At 36.6% G+C, this 14,949-nt stretch overlaps 1 protein-coding gene across 10 annotated transcripts in view; it reads right to left on the reverse strand.

Annotated features, from left to right (window-relative positions):
* SYNE2 (spectrin repeat containing nuclear envelope protein 2) overlaps positions 1 to 14,949 on the reverse strand; it is a 331,838-nt gene that overhangs the window by 157,608 nt on the left and 159,281 nt on the right. For all 10 annotated transcript variants that reach the window (XR_012329953.1, XM_019922908.3, XM_019922901.3 and 7 more), the window contains 7 exons: positions 13,810 to 14,012; positions 13,233 to 13,352; positions 12,843 to 13,134; positions 11,605 to 11,756; positions 10,365 to 10,674; positions 9,042 to 9,206; positions 6,015 to 6,356 (listed from right to left, as the gene is read on the reverse strand). Coding sequence is in view for 9 of the 10 variants with exons in the window: in XM_019922908.3 (XP_019778467.2) it covers positions 6,015 to 6,356; positions 9,042 to 9,206; positions 10,365 to 10,674; positions 11,605 to 11,756; positions 12,843 to 13,134; positions 13,233 to 13,352; positions 13,810 to 14,012 (1,584 nt within the window). In the remaining variant the exon portion in view is untranslated. The remainder of the gene's footprint in view (positions 1 to 6,014; positions 6,357 to 9,041; positions 9,207 to 10,364; positions 10,675 to 11,604; positions 11,757 to 12,842; positions 13,135 to 13,232; positions 13,353 to 13,809; positions 14,013 to 14,949) is intronic.

Genomic DNA, 14,949 nt, shown 5'->3' on the forward strand with positions numbered 1-14,949 from the left:
CAAAAATATAATGTATACATAATAATTTATTTTTATTTAGCCTGTTCAAGGTTCTCTGTACTTCTTGAAATTGAGAATTCATATTATTCTTCAATTCTGGAAAATTCTCAGCCTTTCTTTTCCTCCATTCTCTCTATTCTCTCCTTCTACAACTCCTACCAGAATTGTGTTTGACCATCTCATTATAGCCACTGGGTCCTTAAAATCTCTTTCCTCTTTTCCATCTCTTTATAGCTCTGTGTTGGATTGTGGGTAATTTTCTAACATATTTTAGCGAACTAATTCTCTCTTCAAGCTGTATCAAGTGTGCTACTTGACCAGAGCAATCTTAATCTCAATGACTTAAAAAACATTATTGAAGTTCCTTATGGTTCTTTTTTCAAATCTAACCTTTTTTCTCAAAGTATTTTATTCTCTCATTATGATTTCAAATCCATCTATCACTAACCATTTAAAACATATTATTGTATGTTTCAAACTGCTGCACTGTCTCACTATCCCAGTATATTAATTCCTCTCAATTTTAGTGATGAGGACTCTTCTGGTGGAATGTTGCTTTGTGTTATTGATTGACTGACTGATTCATACTAACTCAGGGTTATCAGACTTTTTTTTTTTTAAACTATATTGTGGGAATCCCTATGACCTGATCGGTAGAACTGACCGCACCCCCTTATGCAGATTTGTGTTTGCTTCTTCCAGGTACCTCAAGGAGATAAAGACAGAGGCTGATTTACATGTTAATTTCTTAACTTGAATTGCTCCACAATGCAAGTAGTATAGATTTGGACTCTAAACCTGTTTGAGATATAGGGTGGTTCTGATTTCTCATGGGAGACCTTCTTTTCCCACCCGCAGTCAGAATAAGTAGGTCCTAGGCCTTTCTCTGGGTTAGAGATTTTCTTGTTGGCCTTTCTCCCTTTCTCTTCAAGGGCCCTGTCCATTCTGGAGTAACCACTCCAATGCATGGACTCTCATGAGCCCTTATGAACTCTAAGCCCCGGGACATCTGATTCTTTCCCTTCTCCACTTCTCCTGGAATTTCTCTTAAAAAAAAAAAAACAAAAATACTACGATCAGTATAAACTTAAAACAAAGTATAACTTAATAAGCATACATATTGAACCTCTGAGCATAAATGGAATTTTCAAAGTTAATAATAAATTTAAAGTAGAAAATGACGATTCTATCAAAAGCCTGGTTCTGTTATATTGCTAACTATATTTACTTTTTTAAAAACTGTTGCTTTTTTTCAACCATGTATCTTTTCTTTGAGTTTGGCCTGTTTGGAAAAGAACAGGAGGTGAGAAAGAATGTCATCAATTCTCCTAAAGGGTAGGACTGTGTTACTGTCATTTTTATGTCCCTTAATTCACAAAGTAAACATTTTACTTTAACATTCAAAACACTGAGCTTTAAGTAACTAAGCATTGTCTCTGGCTTGCGCAACCTAGCAGCACAGTCAAGAGGTAAAGACCATGACAGCTTCACTATCCTTTTCCCATTCAGGGGCAATGGCCCCGTGGCTATAATAATTCTGTGACAGTGAGAAACTACATCTATCACTTATAACCTGCCAACATTGGGACAGTGTCATACTTACTCTAGAGGATATATTTCTTTCTTCTCTAAAGCATTCCAACATGAAGTAGTAAAACAACAATTCTAAGCGTAAGCAAACATCCATCACTTTTAGAGACAAAACCGAATGGCAGATCAGGTTAATCTCAGAGGCTGCCTCTTTCTCTTAGCGTATTGTCTAAAATGTTAACATGACCCGTAATGCACTTGGGACTCAGCCAGCCCTGCCTACCTCCCAGGCCTCACCTCTGTCCTTCTCCTCTCCTCCTCCCACTATGCAGTGGCCTTATTCCAGTTTCTGACTCCTCATGTTTTCTCCCCCCACAAGAGGAAAGTCTACTTTCTCTGCCAAGAGTGCTCCTGACACCCAGCTCTGAGCTCTGTTATCTCCAATCCACGCTGCTGGTCTCAGGTCAAATGCTGTTTCTTTAGAGAAGCTCTCTGAACTTCAGAGAACTACAGTTCAAGCCAGCCTCCTTTATTATAGATAATCATGGAAACGTGTTCCTTCCTTTAGTTGCTGTAATTAGCCTCTCATCAGTTAATTAGTTGATTAATGTATGTCTCCTCCTCTAGACCAGAAGCTCTATGAGAATAGAGACCACGTCTATTTTCACTCACCGATGAACCCTAACTGCCCGTTCAAGAAATTTTTACCGAATGGATTATAGATGAATTCACATTAGAAAAAATAAATAAATAAGAGAATTTCATTTAGTCTTTGATTGCCAAGATTAACAATTTGTGGTTTATAAAGTAGAGTTGGAAAGAAATTGAGGACCCATCAATCTAGCAGCTGTGGACCAGAGATCTGTTAGGAATGACAGGAACAGGCCTTGGTTGGGCTTAACGAGAGTAGAGAAGGTTTGAAACACGCATGAGAACTGGAGTCAAACAGCATACTGGCATATTAAACCTCAATGAACAACCCACATAACACATTCAATAAAACTGTGAGGTAGACCACCAAGCATCAGGCTGGGCAGAGGCGCCTGGCTCTAGTCCCAGCTCTGCTAGAATGAGAACTCGGCTGATTAACATCTTCTGACATTAATTCCCTAATCTGAAACACAGGGTTAGGAGAGACATTTTCTAAGGTTTCTCAGCCTAAGATTTCAGGACTTTGGAGCACGTTCTCAAATGCATGCTGCTTGCAGATGTTAATACCATGTATACCATGTAAGTCCCTTGTCCTGTAAAGAAATAAATCTTGGATTGAGAAAAATACCTCTAGAGTAAGAAACAAGATTGGCATCCTGGCCAGAAGAGCAAAGTAATACACTTGGAAGGCAGAGTTGACACATGGCCCAACTACATGTTCCATTACAAAATTTTTTTTACTGACTTACTAGGATAACCAATACCAGAAATAAACATCATTTACTCCAGGCCTGAAAACTCTTTCCTCCTTTTCATCCTAGTACTGCCTCCCCTGAGTTTCTGGTCGCTCGCTCACAGCTGGACGCCTTGCATGTTCTGTATCTGTGATCATCCACCTTCCAGGATTTCTCTATGGGCGCCTTCTTAAATATTGAAATTATAAATGCTCAGAAAATGTTGAAAAGAACAAAAGATGATTCAGACATACTAAATTATACCTAATGACAAGGAAATTAACGAGGTAATTATAGACAAACTTTTTTTTTTTTTTTAAGAGCAATTATGTCATGTAGGTTGACACTTGGTAAGGAGTGGGCAAAAAAAGATCATTCAATACAGGTTAAGCCGTAATGCTGCTTTATGAATTTTTAGAAAAATAATAAATGAAGAATGTATCCATTTCCCTGTGTTTCCATTTTATCATTTCCTTTTATGGACACCTGGAATCTTAAGAGATTAGTCAGTCCTCATTTTTTATCATATCCTAATTTGTTACTTCACTTAACCTATATAGGAAGGGGGAAATGGAAGGCAGTTTTGCCTCTTCATATTTAAAAAATTTTAGAAATTCACCTCTGTAAAATTATCCAGTATGATCTGGGATCATAAGCACCCACACCCTTCAGACTGCATTTTGTAACTTCTTTTGTCTTTAAGTCTGCGTTAATATTCTTGATATTAAAGAAAAATTCAGCCAAAGGTCCGGATGTAAAATATCTCCTAAATTTCATCTAAAATGAAAGTCTTGGCAATGGATTCAAACATATACATGCAATTTTGAAAAGTGCAATCACACTTTCAGCAACTCTAAGACCAAATGCAATTTATTAAAGAAATAATAAAATTAAATAAAACTTCCTAAAATTTTTTCTGGAGACAATTTTACATAATCTGATAAAAGCCCTTCTAGGCTCCAAAAAGGCACATGAAATGAGCATTAATTAGATATTTAATTAGTATTAGATTTTAAACTGTGACAATTGTATTCTCACTTCTAGCTGAATGACTAGCACAAAAGAGGTCTCAATAAATGTTTTTAATAAATTAAATGGTTATTTTCACTGTCCCAATAGTTTTTGATTAATCAGATTTATAATTCTGTAAATTGTGCTTTTACGTGCTCTATGTATTCATTATATAGAGACTCTTGCTTAATTTACACCTGCATCTTATATTTGTCACTTTGTATTATATTTGTCTATGCTGATTTTGATCTCTTATACCAGTTGTAGTTCAACTTTCAAACTGCTCTTGTATAGAGAACAAACTTGTAGTTACCAGTGGGGAGAAGTTAGGGGGAAGGAATAGGGGATTAACAACCTATTAGGTATAAAATAAGCTACAAGGATATATTGTACAACATGGGGAATATAGCCAATATTTTATAATATCTATAAATGGAGTATAACCTTTAAAAATTGTGAATCGCTATATTGTACATCTGCAATTTATATGATATGGTACAGCAACTATACTTCAATTTTAAAAAACTTAAAAAATAAAAAAATTTTAATAAAATGAAAATTAAAAAAAATTTTTTAACTGCTCTTGATCTTGGTCTAACATTACATAGAATAAAGTAAATACAGTCAGTACTTAGCGTAGAGAAGATAAGAAGCACAGATTCAAGAAAAAAGATTCATGTTACAAAAGAGGGGGAAAAAAAGGTAAAATGTCGCTAGAAATTAAAACTAGATTCCTCTAGGCCAGACCTGCAAAAATTATTTGAAGACTTAAGTCCCTCCATCTGCTCTAAAAAAAATCATTCTAATGAAGTGCCATAAATTATCAATAACTCATCATTCAAGATTAAGTGAAATCTTAATAAATAAAAAAATCTTATTGGGTTATGATCTTTATATAGTTTTCAATATACTCTACTGAATTTGGAGGGTTCACAGCCAAAATTGGTCTGAGAAGCTAATCTTAAAGTTATTAAGCAAATCTCTTTAGCAATGTCATGAATTAGGATAGAAAGCACTCAGGTATTTTTCCTTTTTTACTTATTTACTCTCTTTAAATACCGTTAAGAAAGTTTCTTTTACACGTACAGCTTCAAGAGTTTCACCACAGGGCCTTAATCCTTTAAGACATATTTCCTTAGCTCTATCTAACACTGTTTGTGGGATTTAGAAGTCTTCTTCTATGGCCAGAGAGATGCTCCACTGGCGTTTAACCTTGTTTTACACATTTCTAGAAAACCTTATCTGGTTCCTCTAATCCTCCATGATTTCTGCTCTAGGAAGACAACAGAAGTGCAGGCTCTCTTCATTCCTGTGTATCATGTATTCCATAAAAAGCCGACGAGGACCCACACCTGAATGGTCTAACCTTTGCTGCTGTCCCACTGGACCCTGGATTGTGAGAGGCTGACTAACAGGTAGGCTCTTTCAAATGTAGCTTACTGGATGGCTCTTTGTGCCTTTTCCATTTCAATCGCTAACCTAGGAAAAAGCACTTTAAGAGCTACAGGAAAATGTACCCATTTGGATGTTTAGAATGAAAACAAAACAATATTCTTTCTTCTCCACAGGGACCATCAGGAGGCTGAATGTTGATATTCTCACACCAAATGATCTGACATTTAAAAATACATTTGCAGTACAGGGTTAACGTAAGAAGAAAGGCCCCTATCCTTTCAAATGGTCTCTGATTTCATTATGAAATCAACCGAAAAAAAAAAAAAGACCCTAAAAAATAGGGCTGTTGGATTTTTTTCCTAAGAAATGTGGGTACAGCACATTTTCTTTTGCCTTTTCCAATTTGCCTTTGAGCGCCTGATCCAGGAAACTGTATCTGATTACATATCAGAGAGAATAATAAACCTAAATTGATGACTGACATTTCTAACAGATGAACAGTAATATTTCACTGCTGAAATCCTGGACAGTTTTCTAAGGGCTCTTTTGACAAGTGGGCATCATAAATAGCCAGCAGATTGAGGGTTTAATTATGAAATCAGAAGGCTTGATTCACGACCCTCTTTTCAGAGTCCAACAACACCTCTTCATTCGCAGACACGATGTCTTAGAGATACAATCACAAGCACTTACCTTATTTATTTCCCAGTCTTCCTCCAACTTTTCCACTGCAGCTGAGTCCTCAGTGGACTCCTGTACATCAGAAGTGACCTGCTCCTCTCTGCCTGGCAGAGGAAACTTTTCTCTCTTTTCTGTTGAGCATTTTGATTTGAGAATGCTGTTGAGACAATTTTCCATCTCCTGCTTAGCAGATTCAAGTCTGTTTTCCAAATCTTTTTGTTTACACTTAAGTGATTTTATATCATCTTTAATAATCTTCTGTCCCACTGAAGATGTATTTTGCTTGATGGATTTCGCTAAAGCTAAAATCTTCTCTAATGTGCCATCTTGTAAACGGAGACTGTTCTCTAGTTCCTGTGAGTGGAGAAAAGATTGTCACAGAAGTATCACTGTTCAATTGTCACAAGAGTTAATTGACTTTTGTAAATCATAGCGTGTTCTGCTTCACTAGTGGAAAGTATAAAAAACTTATCAACCCGTATCACAAAGAAGGAACTTTGGGCAAAATTTAAACCAATGTAGCAGCCCAGATCAAATTCTCTAACAGATTTTATAAGATGCTAGAAATGTGTAAGAAGTAACAAAGAAAATTTTCACAACCAGTTCCTGGAACATAGGAAATGGTCAACACATATTTGTTGAGTACATATGTTGTTCAAGATACTATATAATATACAAGTAATACTAAAATCAAACACAATCAAAACACTAAATAATAAGTGCCTACTTTGTGCAAGGCCCTAAAAAGAATAAAAGAATCATTTAGAGTGTGCCTGCATGAATCTAGTGCTAATATTTAAAATTCAGAGCAAAGTTTAACTCAATCTATCGAATGTAATATCTTAAATATATTAGAAACTCAATCAATATTTACTAAATGCATGAATGGATGAGGCTAATTTGAGACCTCTATACGCAAAAGGAATTTGATAAACTATAGCAGCTACTGATGTGACTACTGAAAGAGAATAAGCCTTAAAGTTACTAGGTGAACTATATAGTATTTATTAGTCACTGTTCTAATGGACTATACAATAAATATTCATTCATTCATCTAACAAACAGCAAGTATTATGATAGGTTTTGAAATTACATAGATGAGTAAAACACAGTCCCTTCACAATCCTATAGTCTAGTGAGAAAGACAAAGAAATAAACAAATAATTGTAACAGAATATGGAAAGATGTATGCTAACAAATATGTACAGGTCATCGAAACATTTTAGCTGGAAGAAGGGAGTTCCAGATTGCATTTTGATAGACCCGAGGTGGCCATGGGATAGGTGCACCAGAAAGGGTGATACTGCAGGCAGGGAGCCCATTCAGATGTCTAATGCAGGGATCTGTGAGATGAGGGTCTGCTCTAATGCAGCAGTAATGGGGGTAACAGTGGAGGGACAAATTGTTGAGATAATCCAGAGATGAAAGAGACAGCACTTGATGTCTGTCTAGATTGGGGAGTCTGGGAAAGGATATCCAGGTTTCTGACCCGGCAGCCTAGAGAGATGGTATAGATACCCACAGAGTCAGAGAAGAAGAAGCAGGCTCATTGGTAGGGAACTGGGGTATGGAGAAAGGGAAGGAGATGATGAGTTATTTTCTGGACATGCTGAACCACAAATAACTATGAGACACCCAAGGAGAGATGTCTAGTGGGGTCAGAAGACCCAAGTTGTAAACCCACTCTGTCATTTAACCTGGGTGACCTTGTAAGTTCCTCGCCTCTCTGGAACTCAGCTCATCATGTATAAAATGAGGAGTCTTGGGACTTCCCTGGTGGTGCAGTGGTTAAGATTTCACGCTCCCAATGCAGGGGGCTGGAGTTCGATCCCTAGTCAGGGAACTAGATCCCACATGCATGCCACAACTAAGAGTTTGCATGCCACAACTAAGGAGCCCGTGAGCCGCAACTAAGGAGCCCATGAGCCGCAACTAAGGAGCCCACCTGCCGCAACTAAGACCCAGTGCAACCAAATAAATAAATAAATATTTTTAAAAAGATGTGTTTTAAAAAAAATGAGGAGTCTGAACTTGACAGCTTCTGAGATTCCTTCTAGCTATAGCAGAAGGCTATATTTTAATTTTTCAACAGGAGCCTGAGCTCCTCAGAGTGAGGCTCGTGTCTTGCACTTTTCTCAGTATCCAAGGCACCCAAACAGTGCCTTGGACATGATGAGCCCTCAACATTTGTCAAATTATCACTGTTAAAAGGGAGGTAGCCTTGTCACAATGTCAAGCTGTTCTGGAGGGGAAATCTTGCTTGATTCCCAGGTTCCTAAAAAGAAGAGATAAGAAATTCCCAAGCTCATGCCAGCAGTGCTGCCCTGAGACTTGCCCCACGCAATCTCCAGTCAAATAACTGTGAAAGAAGCAGCTAAGAAAATGCTTTACTCTGTTTTCTTCTAGAGGACACCAGTTGGGCCTGTTTATGTTGGCTGTGCAAACAGTGAGCATCCAAGGAATGTGTTTCGAGAATGTGGGTAAAGAGCTGCAACCCTTACTGTATAAGGAGAGGGGTTGTTGAAGTGAGGCTGAGAATTTTAAAAGCCCTACATCTGCAGAGACCTCTAAGGTAGTCCATGAGTATGAAAATTAATAAGGTGAAAATTATACAACTCCCATCCACCCATGATGAAGAATGCAAAATTGAATCATTTCTCCCTAGGTCTTATTGCATTCGTTATATCCTTTGAATACCCAGTATCTCCTGGAATCACTGTGCTGTCTCTTAAACAAAGATCTCCAGGAGCTATAGACTGCTCATGGGTGGAATTGTCTCTAAGGGTCCAGAGCACAGAGTACTGTTCAACTCAAATTATAAATGGATTTGCTCACTAAAGAAGAACATTTCCACTTTTTATGACTGGTCAGGACTTTATCCAATAGTCATCTGAATAGCATTTTCAGCATTTGAATTTTTTCTTTTTTTATTTCTTTTCTTTCACCATTTGAATTTTTGATCAAAGACCCTGATTTGTCAAGTTGTAATTAATATTAATTTTTTTTAAATGTCTATCATGTCTGGACATTGTTTAATACCTTCAGTTTCTGCATTTTTTCCTCAACTGCTATTTGATCCACAGGCTTATCAGAAAAACCGACAAATTCCTTGGAGACAGAGTCCAATGCAGTATTTAGGTCTGTGATGCAAACCTGGTACGAGTCGTGTTCTTGAACATGACCTTCCAATTTTTGCACAGAATCCTAAAAATAAAACATTGATAATGCATGCATTAGGTCCCTGAATTATCCCACTCAGAAAATAATTAAATGGTTCATAAACATTTGTTTTATGAGGTTTCATCTTGAAAAGGAATATGGCCATAAATCATCCAGAGTTCTTAAGTAAAGTTTTTAGTGTTATTTGTTTCCCCCATGTTTCTTTGCCTTCATTTCACTCCCGAAAACAATCTGTCAAGAGGTTTACAAAATGAAATGACTACAAATTATATCATCAAATCACAAACACCCATAACAAAGCAGTTCCCTTAATTATCCTTCTTACTACAAGCAAGTACCCACTCTTGGAAATGAGACTATGTGAAATCAACCTAACCTCAGATTCCTTTCATAAGACTCAAACTCCAAAACTGTGGGTTAGGAAAAAGTAATCCTAACTCAAGAGCAAGACCACCTTCAGGTTCTCTCCCTGGAATAAGAAAATAAGGTGACCACACCTGATCAGAAAAGAACAGCAATTATTAAACTAAATAACTCACAGCCAAGTGGGTATAAGCAAGATTATACCCACACAACTCCTGCTATCTCTATAAGCAAGATTTCTTATCCAGGAAAGATATATTGAATCTGGCTTTCAGTATGCAAAGATTTATAAACAATTCTCTTAAGAGAATAATATGCCTCATGACAAGATGACATTTTACCTCTTAATTCTTTTATTGCAGATCATGTGGAAAGACTCAAGGGAGAAACCTGATAAGGTTTATACAGAATAATGGATATAACTATTATAACAGATGATAGATGGATGGATATGTGAATGGATGGACGGATGAATGCAAGCATGGATGAATGGATGGATAGATGGATGCTGCATGGACAACTTTGACACTGTTACCTACATAAAGATGCCTAAACATACCTTAATCCTTCCAACCCCTTATGAGGGGAACTTTGATGAGAGGAAACAACACTATTATCAAATAATACACACTGGATTTCTCTAGCAAAACTGACCAAATTGATTGCTCCATCTTGAGTAGTTAGTATTTGTATCTAAAACTGATAAATTTTAAAAACTTTTGATTTACCAAAAGAACAAAACAACGGTCCTATATACAAATATTACATAATTATGCATAATTAAGACAAGCATTTAAAATTTTATTTTGACCATTTCACCTGTAGCTGTTGAAGAAGACTTTCATGTAGATGCTTTATTTCCAGCCACGGCTCTTCACTAAAGTTGGGATTTTTAGTGCACTCTAAGAGGTAATTTCCTTGAGATTTTAACTCCTCTAGTAAGGATGTCAAATCTTGTGCTTTCTGGAGGAATTTCTTGTAAATTTTTAATTGAGCTTTCTTCTCCTGCAAACCATGTTGCAGAGCAAAGCCCACTTCTTGTTTCTTTTTTAGTTCTGTGAGCATTAATCTCAGATCCTCCTTACTTTGCAAATACTTCTCGCCTTCTAGTAGAAGCTTTTCTTGATGGCTAAATTTAACAAAGTATTTTACAAATGAAATGATACATCAAAATCTTATAATACAACATGCATTATTATAAAAAGCATTAAAATAACACTACTGTACATTACTCCCAGGGACTTCTTTGGCATTATAACATTCTAAATAGCCCTAAGTTTAGCTCAGAAATCAAGATTAAAATTAGTTGTAGTATTACTTTAAAAAAGTATTGTTTTTTGGTCACATAATTTGATCTGAGAAAAAATAGTTAATAATTTAGATTTCAAACTATTTCAGTTTTTATTGTTTAAATATAATTATAATATTCCATGTTTTTCTTTTTCACATAAGTAAAATAAATAAGCATTCAGTATATTGGCCAACTAACTAGTTTATGTTTTCTACAGCTTAAATTTGTTTTGATCTGTTTTTCTTAGAAAAAATATAAAATTTACATTTCCACCAAATATTAAATGTATCATTTAAGACACGATATGAATTAAGAATTTTCACCAGAATTATGCCCATTACATTCAGACAACGTTTATCCATGTTTACACATTTAAGAATCTCTTAGCATATATATTTAAAAGCATGAATTATCCTGCAGTAATACCAGGAAGATACTCAGGTTGTCTGGGGAAAGGGGGTTTTGGTACAGAAGGGGAGTGTTGAAGGTGGAATGAGGCAGACAATGTTAATTTGTTACCAAGGGCCCCACGGGTTGATGCACCAGCCAAAGTAAACGCTGCCGCCGAGTTATGACAGCATGTTTCATATCTGGTGCAGAGGACTATCCTTCTTCGCTTCTGCCTCAACATTGTGATTGCCCCTGATATTACTTACTTTCTCTCCAACAGATATACTATATCCACATCCAGAAGGCAGACAAAACATACTTGTTATGGCTTCACTGTGCAACGAAAAACCATGAAAGTGGTGAAGGCATGCCCTTTACCTTAGATATGTGTTGGCTAAGTGGAGTGTGTTGTCCCACTGGTTTCTGATATCAGTAAGGGTCTTTGGAACCATCGGAGCCTTGCTGCTCTCAGCCTGACTCACGACGGTCTGTATTTTAGCGTCCCCTTCAGGCTTTAGTAAAATGATTTCCTAAATCAAATAAAAAAGATCTTAAAATCTCATTCATACCACACAGGGATATTTCATATGATATGTTTTTATTTATAAACATTATTCAGAGATTCTAACTGCAGAGTAGATTTCAAAATTACCCTTTCATTTTTATATATTCCCCGAATACAAAGACATCCTTCACGTTGTATAGAACTGGTTCTCAGTAAGCATTTGTCACATTGATCTGATGGCATTCCTACTCTTCTCTTGATTCTCAATTGCCCTCAAAGAAATTATATGCCAAAAAATCCGTGGCAAATCCTCCTTCCAATCTGTACCATTATTTATAAATAAAGAGTTAGGGTAACAACCTGAACAAGACACTTCTATACACCCAAGATTGGGTTTATGGCTTCCCATAGGAAAATGCAGAGTGCCTCAAACCAACTGCTGTTTCTCCACCACAACGTAATTAATTCTCATTCCCTGCAATTTTATTTTCCTCTTTTGCTCCAAACAATCAAGTTCCTCCCTTCTTGGAAACACTACTCCAGATTCACCGTCCCTGGAAAACCTTTCAGATATAATCCCTAATGATCCTGATTACTTCACTATGCCAAACTAACCCTTACGGCTTGACCACATCATCCTCTGCACTCGGTATCTGATAAACTAAGAACCACACAACCCACTCAGTATCTAATAACCTTCAGGAACCACACACATCCACTCTGAAGATGAGCTCCTCTCCAGCCCTCACCTTGACATTGCCGATGCCTCTGAGGTACTGACATACATTCTTTTAACATCCTAGCAAATTTCCACCTGCTGCAGCTCTAATTTATACTTTTAATTTCATTTCTCCTGCAATCAGTGAAGACGGACAATAACTGGACATTGCTCCCACAAAGAGAGGATATACTTTCTCCCTTCTATATGCATTAAAATAATTTTAGGTCCATCATAGCCCTTCTCTTTTGCAAGCTTGGTCATCTGAATTCCTTCAACCAATCTGCAGTGATCCTATTTTCCATTAAAAAACAAATCTTTGCAGTTTTCCTCTAAATCTTTTCAAAATTAGAGTTCACTCTGACCTCTGAAATTTAGTTTCCACAGTTATACCTTTATTTTTTGGATTCTTTCCTCAAGTGGCATTTTGCCTTCAGATGAATTCAAAACCATCAGGGACTCTTTAATCCCTGTTATCCAACGAATGACATCATGTGCAAGATCATTAAAGCTCTGGTCCTTGGCAGGAGGTAACTTATCCTCTTCGTCAGTTTCACATAATTGTCCCAATAATGTCTGGTATCTATTGATCAAATGTGTTGATTCTGTTACTATTTCTTCTTCCTCAGTAATCCCATATTCCTTCACAGAGTTGTTCAACTGGGCCATAGATTCAAATTGTTCCCTGTAAATTCCAAATATCATTGAAAGTTTACAGGAGCCACGACACCATTTGAGAAACCATATTCCCCAGAAGTACATTTCATGCAAGATCAGCTATACCTCTTTCTAGCTAGAGCTTGGCCAAATAGCTCAGTTTTCTCTCTTGTTCCTTCCATTTCTTTCCATTTCTCTTCTTGATTAGTCAACCACTTACTCAGGTTTCTGTGGTCATTCTGGAGTCTAAAACAATATCACACACATTGGAATATAAAATCAGCAAAAAGTGTTTATCTGAAGAGAAGGTTGGCACAAATCTTGTGAGCCGACCAGGTTTTTTACTACATCTTTTTGGTTTCTTTTTTGGCTTCTTTTGAGAAAATTTAATTTGTAACATTAAAATCTGAATAATAATAACACATATTATAGTGGAATTCTAATGAGCCATACATATACATCATAAAGAACAGGAAACAAACAAACAAACAGAAAATATTTTTGGACTCTCCCCTGAACCTTGGCCATAATTTGAGGAACTCTCCAAAATTCTATATCCCAGAGTCAAACTTGGGTTTGAAACTACATATTTTATTTTTGAAATTTGTGTGTACGTGTATCCCACTGCTAGCTGTACTGAGGCAGAGTACGTATGAAGATATCATTAGCAAACATGCTATTAGACATCACCTTTATTTCCTACCTCAGTAGCTGCTGCAAGCACTCATCAAGCTCCTTTGCTCGTGCCTGGCATATGGACTCCATTTTTTCTAATTCAATTTCTTGACTTACGATCCAACTGTTAAGCTTCTTAACAGGTGCTTTGGGCAGATGCTTTTTCACATGATTCAGTACAGTTCCCACCTGCTGTATTTCACTGCCTCTTCCTTCAAGAGTCAAGAAATCCTTAAGAAAGACAAAAAGTCAATTATATCCTATGGGCAAGTCTAAGTATGGTCCCTGCCACCCCAGTGACACCTTCCCAAGATGGTACATAGACATGCCATCTTCATAACATCCTATATAAAAGAAGTTGCTATGGAGAGGTGGCTAAGTGCAATAGCAAATGATCAAAAGACAATTTATATCGGTTCTAGAATGTGTGTGTACATTTGCATTTGCATCTGACTTTCTGGGAATCACATCAAGCAAAATGATGCCACCATGTGGGTCAGTGGGAGTTAGACCGGGAAAGCCACATTTTCCTATCCTGGCTCTGCTCAGCTTCTCCCAAATACTTGCTCCTTTCTGGCAATCAATATGTAAAACTAAATAGCCTATTCTCTATTTAACTTTGTCCAAATCAGAATTTTATTTCAATGTTTGTGTTTCAAGGTTTGAGCATCAATTGTTGAGACCCATGCAATGCGCAAAGTTTAAAAAAAAAGTTGGAACTATAATTTAAAAGCAGAGAAGAAAGGTGATTTTGTCAATAAAGAACAGTATCATCAAAGCAAGGAATTAAACTGGGAACATTTAATGCCACTGATTAAGTCTGAGAGCATAAGTTATCACCAAAGCCTAAAGTACTTGATAATCTACCATAAAGTGATCAAGAATTAAAGGCGCCATACGCATTTGAAATGCCCACATTATTGCCTCTTATTTCAGGCTATCTTCCCCCACCCACTCCCATCAGCAGTGTATTAAAGTTCAACGACAATTTTTAAAAGAAATATGGCTGGGAAAAAAACTTTTTAAAAAGTCAAGCAATCTCTTATAGAAAGTAAAGGGGTTTCAAAGTCCAAATTAGGTAAAGCCTTTTTTTTTATCAAATATGATTTTAACACAACTGAATTCACCAGCAAACATTAAGTTAAACAGCATCTTAGAACAGTTGTGA

Source organism: Tursiops truncatus, chromosome 2, assembly GCF_011762595.2.
Source record: "Tursiops truncatus isolate mTurTru1 chromosome 2, mTurTru1.mat.Y, whole genome shotgun sequence".
NCBI lineage: Eukaryota > Metazoa > Chordata > Mammalia > Artiodactyla > Delphinidae > Tursiops > Tursiops truncatus.